At 42.5% G+C, this 13,295-nt stretch overlaps 1 protein-coding gene across 1 annotated transcript in view; it reads left to right on the forward strand.

Moving 5' to 3' along the window:
• Positions 1–1,075: 1,075 nt before the first annotated feature.
• FAM114A1 (family with sequence similarity 114, member A1) overlaps positions 1,076–13,295 on the forward strand; it is a 76,483-nt gene continuing 64,263 nt past the window's right edge. The window contains exon 1 of the mRNA XM_006873210.1: positions 1,076–1,408. Within this exon, the coding sequence (XP_006873272.1) occupies positions 1,076–1,408 (333 nt within the window). The remainder of the gene's footprint in view (positions 1,409–13,295) is intronic.

Consider the following 13,295-nt stretch of genomic DNA (forward strand, 5'->3'; position numbering starts at 1 on the left):
TGCCATCGAGTTGGTTCTGATCCATAGCAGCTCTGTATAGGGTTTCCGAGGAACAACTGGTGAGCTTGAACTGCCGACCTTGCAGTTCAAACAGCTTTGCAGTCTGGCGCATTAACCCACAGCACCACACCAAGTATATACATATATATATATATAACTTCATGATAAGTAATCCAGAAAAGCTTAAAGATAGTACCATTGATTTGTCTTTGTTTCCTATTGTTATTATAACAAATTACCAGCCAGTTAGCAAAATTGAAGCAACCCAGGTTATTCTTGAACAGTTCTAGAACTCAGCAGCTGAAATTAGTTTCATTAGGTTTGAAGTCCAACTGTTGGCAGTCCTGGCTTCTTCGGAGACTGTGAGGAGAGACTTGTTTCCTTGCTGTTCTCAGCTTCTAGTAGTTGTTTGTTTTCCTTGGCTTGTGGCCTCTTTCATTATCTTCACAGCACATTACTCCAGTCTCTGTTTTTGTCGTCACACCACCTTTACCTCTTAGTCCATCTTCCTTGCCTCACTCTGATAAAAAAAAACTGTAATTAGATTCAGACCCACCTAGATAATCCAGAATTCTCTCTCTTTCTCAAAATCTTTAATTTAGTAACACCTGCAAATTTCCTTTTGCTATAGATAAGCACTGGATTTCTAACAATAAGGTTGGCAGTCCAAGTCCACCAGCTGGTCCTCAGAAACCCTATACAGAGTCACTATGAATCAGAACCATCTCAGCAACATTTAACAACAACAATGACGTATAAGCTAAACACTCGCAGGTTCCAGGATTTAAGGGCCGTTGTTCAGTCTACCACAAGTTTACACACAGGATCTTATTTGTACAAGAAATCCTGGTGTGGCACTGTAGGATCAGCACTGGACTGTAAACCACAAGGTCAGCAGTTCAGATCTACCAGCTGCTCCACAAAATCCCTATTCAGGGTCGCTATGAGTCAGAACCGACTCAACAGCACTTAACAAGAAGACTTAATTAAAATGTTCATAACTTAGAATTGAAGCGTAACTATTGAAATGAACTCATACAGTATTTGTTTTTCCTTCTGTTGAATAGATATTAAGATGTCTGATAATGGCAGTGACTGTTTTGCCTCTGGAAACAATGCAGAAATTACGGAGCCAACCAATGATGATTCTTTACCTGATGATGCAGAACTGCACTGTGATTCAGCTACGATTTCAAAGGAGCCAACACCAGCTGACCCCGGAGCAGATGTGCATGAGGATGTAGCTGTTCAGAGTACAGTGACTCCTGACTCCAGGCACCCTGAGCAGCCTGTGGAGCTCCTCTTCAATGGAGAAGTGACCGAAGACACACTTGCCGAGTGTGTGGATGCCGTTAACCTTGAAGCAGAACCTGGATCCGAAATACCCCTGAAAGAACAGACTAATCCGGTAGGAGCAGCTCATCCCATCCACTTCCTTCTAAATTCTGACTCCTAGGTACCACAGGCATAGCTTTGTGCTAAAGTCTTACGGGTGGGGCTTGGGAGTTAAAATATAATACACCCATCTCTGACCCATGTGTGTGGTGAGATAGCACATATAAAGGGCAAATTTCTCATCATATTTATATTTTCATAATTGTATTAGCATTAATAATAATGTTTTTCTTATTAGTTGTCATCGAGTCTGCTCCATCTCCTGACCTTAGATATCATGGAATGAAACCGAGCCTAGTCCTAAGCTATCTTCAGCGTCATTGTCATGTTTGAGCCCACTGTAGCAGCTGTTGTGCCCATAGTCCATCACACTCAGGGTTTCTGTCATTCCTGTTGACCCTCTGTGTTACCCTGATGCCCTCTCTAGTGACTGGCTTTTCCTGACGACGTGTCCAAAGTAAGCAGGTTGACGTCATGCCATCCTTGCTTCTGAGGAACATTCTGGTTGTATTCTTTCTCATGCTGACTTATTCATTCTTCTGGCACTACACAGTACATTCAATGTTCTCCAATTCTATAGTTGGAGCGCATCATTGTTCAACTTTCACATGCAGTTAAGAGCATCAAAAGCAAACTTACTGCCATCTAGTTCATTCGGACTCATTTGCAACCCTATAGCACAGAGGAGTGTTGTCCCGAGGGCTCCCAAGGCTCTCATCTTTATGAGGAGTCCTGGTATGGCACTGCAGGGTAATGCACTGGACCGCAAGGTCCATTTGAACTGCAAGATTGGTGATTCAAACCCACCAGCAGCCCCTCAGAAACCCTACACAGGATTGCTATGAGTCAGAACCAACTCAACGGCACTTAACAGCAACAACAACAAATCTTTATGGAGCCAGAGCCTGGTGGCACAGTGGTGAAGTGCTTGACTGCAAATGAAAGGTCAGCTATCCGCGCCTATCAGCCACTCCACAGGGAAACGATGAGACCGTCTGCTTCCTTAAAGAAGCCCATGCAGCAGCTCTGCTCCAGTCACAGGCATGCTAGGTCTTGGAACTGACTTGACAACAGTGGATTGGGGGCATTTTTATGGACACAGACTGCTACATCATTCTCCTTTGGAGTGACTGTCCAAACTGCTGCCTTTTTGGTTCCCAACTGAGCGCTTAACCACTGCACCACAAGGGCTCTTTCAATAATAAGAACAGGCACCAATTATTGGGCATGCCCTGTGCGCCACGCACTGGGCAAACTCTTTTATATATTGTGTTCATTGGACACACCAGTTCTCTGAGGCTCTGAGGTAGGTATTATTAGCCCCAATTGACAGAGGAGGCAGCCAGGCTCAGAGAAGTTCAAGGACTTGTCCAGGCCTTCCCTGTAGTAAACAGAAGAACTTGTGATATCCAACATAACGAGTCCCAATTAATAATACATCTTGGTTCTACCCTCAGTAAGTTAACGTTTCTGTAAGTTCCAATGCAGAATTGCAGGTTCACTGTGGAGCTAGCAACCATTCAGGTAAGTATGTTAGCCCTTACATACCTACTACCTTCAGGAAAACAGAGGCACAACTCAGTGCTCCTTCCCTCAGTGCCTGAGCCTTTGTCTCTCTGGGGATAAGATAGACCACCGTCCTCCTATTTGTGCCTTGTGCCACACCAATACAGACGTCTAAGCTGGGCTCCTGGCATGTTTAATAAAGTGGAGGCATTGACCCATGACATCACCAGTGGGCTCACACTGATGATGATGACGATAACACAGAACTAGCTAATGTGACATCCAGTTTACATGGGATCACCATGAGTCTGAGCCCACTCAAAGGCAAATAGCAGTAACACTGTCCAATACTAACACATATGGCCAATTACGGAGAAGGAAAAAACTCCAAAATCCTCTTTTGTTGTTGTTAAGTGCTGTCTAGTTGATTCCAACTCATAGCAACCCCGTATAGGGTTTCCTGTGAGCTGCTGATTGGTTTGAACCACTTGTGTGGTTCAAACCGACCCTGGCGGTTTAATGTGTCTCCTACAGTGCCACGCCAAGACTCCAAAACTTTCTTTTAGTTACCACTAAAAATGTTCTCAGTGGAAAATATAGAATCTCACTTGATGGTTCTCTCTGCAGAAAAAGAAAAGTAAAATGTTAACAAGCCATAAAATTGCTGTTAAGAGAGACAAAGAAGAGGGAACACAGGCCACTACACACTGATAGCAGGTTTCTGCCTCCTAAACAGAGGGAACCCTGGTGTGCCACTGTGGGTTAATGCACTGGACTGCAAAGTCAATTTCAATTGCAAAGTTGGTTTGAATTACTGATCTTGCAGTTCAAGCTCATCAGCCGCCCCTCGGAAACCCTATACAGGTTTCTATGGGTTGGAACTGCCTCAACAGCACTTAACAACAACAAACAGAATGAGTCCTGGTGTGGTGGCTGTGGGCCACAAGGTCGGTGGTTCAGGCCCACCAGCCACTCTTGGAAGCCCTATACAGGCTGCTATGAGTCAGAACTGACTTGACAACACACAGCAATAACAAAGTGAGTAGTTGTTCTTAAGTGCCATCGAGTAGGTACCAACTCACAGCAACTCTGTGCACAACATAAAACACTGCCCAGTGCTGTGCCAACCTCACAATCATTGCTACTTTGGAGCCCATTGTTGATGCCACAGTTCCAGTCCAACTCTTTAGGGATCTTCCTCTTTTTCTTCCACCCTCCACTTTACCCAACATGATCTCCTTCTACAGGGACTGGTCCCTCCTGACAAAATGTCTGTAGCATGCGAAAGACCAAGTCTATCCATCCTGGCTTCCAAGGAGCACTCTGGCTGTACTTCTTTAAACACAGATCATTTGCTCTTGTGGCAGTCCATGTTACTTTTAATATTCTCCTCCAACACCATAACTCAAATGCATCAATTCTTCTACGGTTTTCCTTATTCACTGTCCAACTTCCATATCCATATGAGGCTATTGAAAATACCAGGCATGGCTTGTGTCAGGCACACCTTAGTCCTTAAATGGACATCTTTGCTCTTGAGTACAGAGTAGCATTTACTCCAATTTTATGTATTTCCCCTTTTAAACCTTCCCAACACAGTGACACCCAATTTTTGACTGGACCAAAATGCCATTTGGTTATGTAGGGGAGTGACTCCCAAATCTGATGATGCATTAGAGTCATCTGGAAAACATGATTCCTGAGCTCTAGTTTGAGAGATTCTCATTCAAAAGATCGTAGTGGAAGCTAGGGTTGTGTTTTCAGTAAGTTCTCCCAGATGATACTCTCACAGTGGGGCTGTGAGACAGTGCTTGGGAGCCACTAACACCAGGACATGGAGTTCTGGGGTGGTGCTGCAGGATAAGCACTTGACTGCTAACCACAGAGTGGGTGGTTCAAACCCACCAACTGCTCCTTGGAATTAACTCCATAGCACTTAACAACCACAATGACAGCAGGACACAAGAAATCCTAATTGAGTGTGAGATGGGGGATGGCATTGAGAAGGTGATGAGTTCAGTTTTGAGGATGCCACGGGACATCTAAGTGAAGATAATTTGGTGGGCACTTGGTTATAATGGTTTGGAGCCCAGAGGCAATAGAGATGCATGGCCAATGAGCATGTGCATGGTTGTTTGAGAAATGGAAGAGCTGAGATTGCCCAGGTGTTGTGTCTAAATAAAGACCAGAGGCCAAGGAGGCAGTCTGGAAGGCTCCTGTCGCTAAGCCAGATTGGCTCTGCATAGCTCTTAGCATCTCTCTGATAGTAGTAGCCCTGCAGAAGTAGAGGTGACGAGAGTTACCCCCACAATCTCACCACCGTATTATGCAATGAAAGCAAGTTCCACACAGACATTTTAAAATTCAGCATTTATTAACAGAAATGTCAGAGCAATTCAGGACCCTGACCGTAGGCGTTCTCACCACCTCTGTGAGTGGCTCAGTCAAGGCAAAGCTAGGTTGCAGAGGGAAGATGGTGCTGCTGTATGGAACTGAGTAGAACTGCCCCCTTTGGGTTTTCTTGGATGTCATCTTTACGGAAGCAGATCACCAGCTATTTCTTCTGCAGAACCACTGGGTGGATTCTAAATAACTGCATTTCATTTCCCAGCCAAAAACTTAACCATTGCACAGCCCAATTTCCTTTATCACTCAGAATTGCCCAGAATTTATAGCTGGAGAGAAGACCATTTAGCCCAGGGTGAAACCCTTTCGGATACCCTATTCATATAAAGGCAGGAATAATCTCTAATATATATATATATGTTTTTAACAATCTATACATCTTGAAAGAAGGCTGGTAGTGCTGTCAGATACGTACTGGACTGCTAACCACAAGGTTGGCAGTTCAAACCCACCAGGTGCTCCACAGGAGACAGATGAGGCTTTCTGCTCCTGTAGACATTTACAGCCTCATCATTGTTGTGATGTACCGTGGAGTCGCTTCTGACTCATAGCAACCCTGTACTGGGTTTCCAAGGCTGTAAATCTTTACGGGAGCAGAAAGCCTCATTTTTCTTCCATGGAACAACTGATAGTTTCGTACTGCTGCCCTTAAGGTTTGCAGCCCGATTCGCAACCACTACACTACCAGAGCTCCTTATTTACAGCCTCAGAAACCCTTCATAGGGTTGCTATGAGTTCAAACTGACTGGACGGCACCTAACAACAACAACAGAACCATTTAGAATGCTAGTTAGCAGTCCACCATGTTTACCAATTAAAGCCCATTTTTGCCACTCAGTTTGCTAATTACAAAGCATCGAGTGTTTGTAGAGATACAGATAATGGGGGAGCTCATAATCACTGCCTCCAGAGTACGACTTTCCTAGGATAAGTAGAATGACAGCATGTATTTTGTTGGAATGTAGGTAGCATTTGGATTGTGACTTAATCTAACACGCGCATGTACTGTCACATTATATACAAATAAACACTCTAAAGTCAGGACCTGAAATCATGGTACTAGCTTTCTTATCGTCAGTACTTGTTTGTGTGCAATCCCCTGAAATGTTTGAATGTCAACCTATCATTTTTGGTACGGTAAACTTGGTTATTCGCTCCATCTTCTGTTGATGCTTCCTACATCGTTTAATATTTTGTCCATAGAATCCTTCAGTACTGCAAATTGTGCCTTGAATTTTTTCCTCAGTTCTTTCTGCTTGAGAAATGTTGAACATGTTCATTCCTTTTGGTTTTCTAACTCCAAATGTGTGCACATTGCTTTATAGTACTTTGTCTTCTCAAGCTGCCATTTGAAATCTCCTGTTTAGCTCTTTTACACTTCTAAATGTTATAATACTATGCATGAATGTAGGAAGATTTCAATTTAAAAAAAAAAACAAGCTAATGATTCAATTATCATTTTAAATTGGTTTTAAACATTTGTCACTTTAATAATTAAGGCCAAATCCCTTAAATATTAGTAGTGCCGAAAATATATAATATTTACAAAAATAATCATTGCCTGGCTTTGATGATTTAAACCTTTCCATATAGTGATGTAGAATCCTGGTATGGTGCCATAGGATAAGCACTGGACTAAGGTCAGCAGTTCAAAACCACCAGTTGTTCCTTGGAAACCCTAGACAGGATCGCTATGAGTTGGAACCAACTTGACAACACTGAAAAACTACAACGTATGGTGGTGCTGTAAGATAAGCACTGGATTGCTAGTCACAAGGTCAGTGGTTCAAACTCACCAGCAGCTCCATTGGACAAAGATGAGACTGCCTGCCCCCGTAAATATTTATAGTCTCAAAAACCCTATATAAGGTCACTGAGTCGGAAACTGACTTGCTGGTAGTAGGTTTGATTTTTTGGGGTTAACAGTTCATTTTCAATCTTCCCAGAGTTGAATGGTACATACCAACGAGGGAAGAAAAGTAGCTGGAAATAACTGAGATCATGTTCATCAGATAGTGGGCAGACATGGACTCCAGAGTTATAGGCATTCAAAGCAATTTGCATCCCACCAACTATCACATTGGAGTCCTGGCGTGGCGCTGTGGGATAATGCATCAGACTGCAAAGTCGTTTGAACTGCAAGGTCGGTGCTTCAAGCTCACCAGGTGCTCCTTGGAAACCCTATCTATGCAGGGTCGCTATGGGTTAGAATCGACTCAATGGCACTTAACAAAAAACCACAAACAACTATCATATTAAGTCCCTTTGTTGATCCCCTGTCATGAGTCGATGTTCTGATTGTTAACTGCCAGCAAGTCAGTTCCAACTCATGGTGGCCCCATGCACAGTATATTGAAGCTTTGCCTGCTCCTCTCCGCCATCTACACGATAGGTTACCAACTAGACAATTGTGAGCCATTGGATTTTCACCGACTGGTTTTTAGAAGAGATCTACCTAGTCTGTCTCAGTTTGGAAGTTCCATTGAAACATATTCAGCATCATAACAACAAGCAGGCCTCCGCTGACAGATGGGAGGTGGCTGCATTTGAGGTGACTCAAACGCAGGTCTCCCATACGGAAAGCAAGTAGGGTTTGATTTCCGATATCATATCTCCCACATCCCTGGATACAAGTTGTACAACTATCTGATTCTTCATTTACTCAAGGAAATAGACCAGTTAGGTTGAACCTTCACCTTTAAGATAAGTGCATGTATGTTTCATCTAACTGCTAAAGTCCTTTGCATTCTGTAGGATTCTAAGGTTTACAAATATTTTGACGGTAGTGTTTTTGTTTTTTCCTATCCAATGATAACTCTGAACTTGATGTTGTTGTTATGTGCCATCCAGTCGGTTCTAACACGTAGCCACCTTGTATAGGGTTTCTGAGAGTGACTGGTAGGTTTGAGCTGCCAGCCTTGTGGTTACCAGTCCAATACTTATTCAGCACCATACTTATTCAGCTCACTGCATTTGATCTTGTTTTTGTTAAGTGCCATCAAGTCGATTCCAACCCATAGCGACCCTATATAGGGTTTCCAAAGAGCAGCTAGTAAGTTTGAACCACCAACCTTACAGGTCAAACAACTTTGCAGTCTGATGTATTAACCCACAGCGCCACACCAGGACCTAAAATGCATGTATTTTCTATTTAATGCTAAAGACCTGCAGATGTGTTATTAATACATGAAAATTTCTTCTGTTTAACTGTAAAGAACCTTGAAACTGATGAAATCATGCATTCTGTCATATTCTTGGGACCATACAATGAGTTTGTTTATTTGTTTGTTTGTTTAATGCTGTCTAGTCGGTTCCGACTCATAGCAACCCTGTATGTATAGGGTTTCTGAGGAGCAGCTGGTAGATCTGAACTGCCGACCTTACAGTTCATTGTTTACCCTACAGCACTATACCAGGACTCCACACAGTGGATACGGACATTTGAATCATCAGTAGTCGAATTTTGGAAATGCCTTTGAATCATGCCAAGTCTGATTTGCTGTTGTTACTGTATGGGGTCATTCTTCTGAGAGTTTATAGGGACAGGGCAGGAAGTTGTTGGAATTCTCATCTGATGTCTTGTTTTCTTCTGTGAGTTAGGATGTTAAGTTACTGTTGGGTGTTGAGGTTACACAAGAGGGTAGAGTTGGTGGTGAGAAAAAAGCTTCAGAATAGAAGGGAGTCCTGGGAGTGCACTGGTCAAGCACTCAGATGCTGACAGGTTAGTTAACTGAAAGCTGTTCCCTGGGGGAGAGATGGGGCCCTTGGCTTCCATAAAGATCACAGCCTTGGAAGCCCTATGCGTCATCTCTGCTTGGTCTAACAGAGTTGCTAGGAGTCAGAATGAACCCGATAGCAATGGGTTTGATGGTTTTTTTGGCTTTAGTCGTAGATGATCCAAGTAGTCCCATGCTTCTTACTTTATGACATCATAAATGTGTGACATTAAAACCACGTAAAGTAGAGACCATATTCATGAAGGAATATGTTTATGATACATGTTTAACATTTCGTTTCTAAGGTTTTTATGTTGAATGTGCATACTGTTAGTTGTTGCTGGCAAATATTCTTTGCAGCTGATCAAGAAGGAACATCTCAATGTCAAAGAACTTTATTAATAAGGCAATTGAAGTCATCATTTATTACAGTGCAAAAAGTTCTAGACTCATCTGACATCTATTTCCATTTGCTAGTTAATTACCAGCTGTCAGAGCATATTAAACACTGTAAATCTGAGTCAGACGTTGTCACCCCTAAGTGTATTAACTCTCCCTAATCACATAGGTAGTGATTTGCCTCATGAAAGAATGATATAAATAATATATTAATCACTGAGCTACATCTGTCTTCATGATGGTATAAAATTACCATTGGCTGCCATTGCTGAAGTGAAGTAAATCAATGGAGACACTAAAAACGAAAGCAGACTGTCACGAGTATTTCCATTTCTGTTAACAAGCTTTTCAGTGTTTCAAGACAGAACTAAATGTCTGCCAACTTTCAAACCTTTCTGCTTGTTGGTCTGAAAATTGTATTTTCTTCTTTTTATCATTACTAGCTAATATTTAAGCGTATTGGTTCTGGGCCAGACACCATACTGTGCTCACAACTTCATATAAATTACTGTTTTCTACATTTCACAACAATTCTGTGAGGTATAGTCTGACCATAACTTGCATTTTGTAATAAGTAAGTAAAGACTTAAAAGAGGCTGTGTAACTTGTAACCCTAAATGACAAAGTCTAGAGTTAAACACAAATAATTTCATTTCCCAAATCTTTTCACTTGGCCAGTACTCAACACTGATGGATGCTTTTTGATGGTTACTTGGTGAATCAGGAATGCAAGTTATAGTAATTAACCAAATAGCACTTTATTTTTTTCTCACCTAGCAAAAAGACTCCTGGTGTGGCCCAGTGTAATCACATCAAGTCTCTAAATGTGGAGGAAGGAGGGAGGCCCACCAGCCAGGGTCAGTGAGTGATGTGACAACCACTCAGCCAGTCCCTTAAGGGGGCCAGGAGCCCAGGAATGCAGGCGACCTTTAGAAACTGGAAAAGATTTATGAAAGGATTCTCCCCTCGATGGCCTACAAAATGTGCCCCTAGGCTGTTCAAACAATGATCTATTCTTGTATGTTTTTATGTACACCAAAAAACAACAAAAGTGGGAATAGAGGCAAATACTGTTAACTGATAGTGCACAGAGGGGATTGTAATCATTGCAATGAAACAAACTATGATTGGTTGAGTGCAAAACCAACATTCTGCCATGTAAACGATCACTCAAGTCACAATAAAACCTTTATAAGAAAAAAAAAAAATTCTCTCTTAGAGCCTGCAGGAAGGGAGGCAACCTGTTCACCTTGACTCACAGCCCAGCGAGTGCCAGGTCTGGACCATTGACAGGCAGGACTGTAAGATAATACATTTGTGATAGTTTGTTACAACACCGGTAGGAGACTCCTACGGAACTCATTTTGACATTGCTTCCTGAAATTCTTGCTTGGATTCTTTGTTCCTCTGTCTTTCCTGATGCCGGCAGACTTCATTCCAGGTAGACCATGGTTTTGAGAGGCAGGTTTATTGATTTAGTGATGGGCTGGGGAAACTACCCAAAAACACATACTCGGAAGCTGCCTGAACAGGACAGTGGAGGACGCGGGACGCCTGCTCCTGATGTGCAGACCCAACAACATCAGCTCACATGTGTAGCCTCCAAGTGAAAGAAGTGATTTGTGCATTTGCCAGTGGCTTTTCACGAAAATACGTCATAGATGTAAACGTACTGCTAAGTGCCATCAAGGCACTTTGACTCATGGTGAACCTGTATAGGATTTCCAAGGAACTGCTAGTGAATTTGAACCACCAACCTTGCGGTCCAGTGCATTCTCCCACAGCGCCACAAGAGACACATCATGGATGTAAACGTGGTATATAGAAAATCATTTTAATAGAGCAGTTTTGTGAAATAAAGGCCCCCTGTGAAAATTTGAATATGAAAAAAAAAAAAAAGAAAAGAGTGGAGAGGCAGATATCCACACTGGTTTTGGTAGTTCAGCAATTCCAGATCAGTGACTCTAAATCCTTGGCCTTTCCCTCCTGGCAGAAAAATGGCTGCTTGGTTTCAAACACCATGTCCATATTGAAGGCAACAAGAAGAGTGGGGGAGATATTTAACAGCAGCCTTCACTGTGTCTTTTATCCTAAAAGTAAAAGCATTTCCATTTATAGCATTTCCATTTGTTGGTCAAAATTGTTTCACATGGCCATCACATGGAAAACTGTAAGGGAAAAGGGCCAGTGGGCCAGCCTCGGGTACCATGTTACAGAATCCCCAACCTCTGGAGGAATCTTTCACTTCTTCTTTAACTGCGTCTCATTTTGTGTGCGTAAGAACTGTAATTCTCCATATAGCTAACTTCTAGTGTAGTCTTGGAGTCCTGATGTGGAGCTGTGGGTTAATGAGCCAGACTGCAAAGCCATATGAACTGCAAGGTCGGTGGTTCAAGCTCACCCACAGCTCCTTGGAAACCCTATACAGGGTCACTATGGGTTGGAACCGACTCGACGGCACTGAACAACAAATGTAGTCTTGGGAACACGGTTGGCTCCATATGATAAGCCCTGGACTGTGAACCACAAGGTTACAAGGTTAGAGCCCACCAACCACTCCGCAGGAGAAAGATGAGGCTTTCTGGACCCACTAAGATATAAAGCCTCAGAAACCCTATACAGGGTCGTTATGAGTCAAAATCAACTCCACAGCACTTAAAAACAACAACAACAACACAATATACTCTTGCCTTGTTTTCTAGAATGTGCTCCCAGATAATAAAGGTAATCTGTGGGTCCACTCATCTATACAGGACTCTGGTTGCAAGTAACAAAAACTTAAGAAACCAATGGAATTTCAGTCATTTATTTATTTATTTATTTTTTATTGAGCATTTATTATATATGTCAGGCAATCTACAAGGCTCTGGACATACATCAAATGAACAAAGCATTAAAAAATGTATATGAGACGGTGTGGGAATCTCATGGACCCCAATGATAGGAACATGCCAGGAGCTGAGAAGCTATCAGGAATCCTAACCGCTCCTCTCTGAGGATCTCCTGTGTTTAGCTCACTCTGCTTTCTCTGATTGTTAGTCTGTATGGTGGCTAGAATATGGTCACTGCACAGATCCCGAGTTTTCATCTGGCCAAACTTCATCTCTCATACTTCGGACATATTGTTAGAAGGGACCAGTCACTGAAGAAGGATATTGTGTTTGGTAAAGTGGAGGGTCAGAGAAAAGGAGGAAGACCCCCAGTGAGATGGATTGGCAAAGTGGCAGCATCAGTGGATTCAAGCGTGGCAACAGTAGTGAGGTTGGCCTAGGATCAAGCAGTGTTTCGTTCTGCTGTGCATAAGGTCGCTATGAGTCGGTACCAACTCAATGGCATCTAACAACAACAACAACAAAGTCAAACAACCAGCTTAAGCTAAACCAAAATATCTCAGTCCTGATCCCAAATTAACAAGCATAGAATTTTAATCAACTGAGTTCAGGATCAGTCTTACCTGTGGATCATAGATGTAGTTACAGGGGCCATTGAGTAAAAGGGATACTTCAAAAGGTATCTACCTCTGAAGACTTCCTCTTGTTACTGCATACCTCCAGGTTAAAGTCTGCCTTTATAGACACCTTGCTTACCACCCAGGCCAAAGCTCTCTTCTACCGCTCCAGAGGTTTAAAAATTAACTCCACCTTCGAGAGCACATTTGTTTGGCTTTGTAAGAATTGCCTGGGTTGAAGTTGATTTGAACTTTTAAAAAAATTCCTGTGCCTTATTTTATTTTAGGGATCCTGGCATAGTATTATAGGATAAGCACTGCACTGTCAACTGAAAGGTTGATGATTCAAACCCACCAGGTGCTCCTGAGAAACTCAGTACTACTGACTCAATGGCATTTAACAAGACCACTATTATATTTAAGGA

This window comes from Chrysochloris asiatica, unplaced genomic scaffold, assembly GCF_000296735.1.
Source record: "Chrysochloris asiatica unplaced genomic scaffold, ChrAsi1.0 scaffold00230, whole genome shotgun sequence".
NCBI classification, from domain to species: Eukaryota; Metazoa; Chordata; class Mammalia; order Afrosoricida; family Chrysochloridae; genus Chrysochloris; species Chrysochloris asiatica.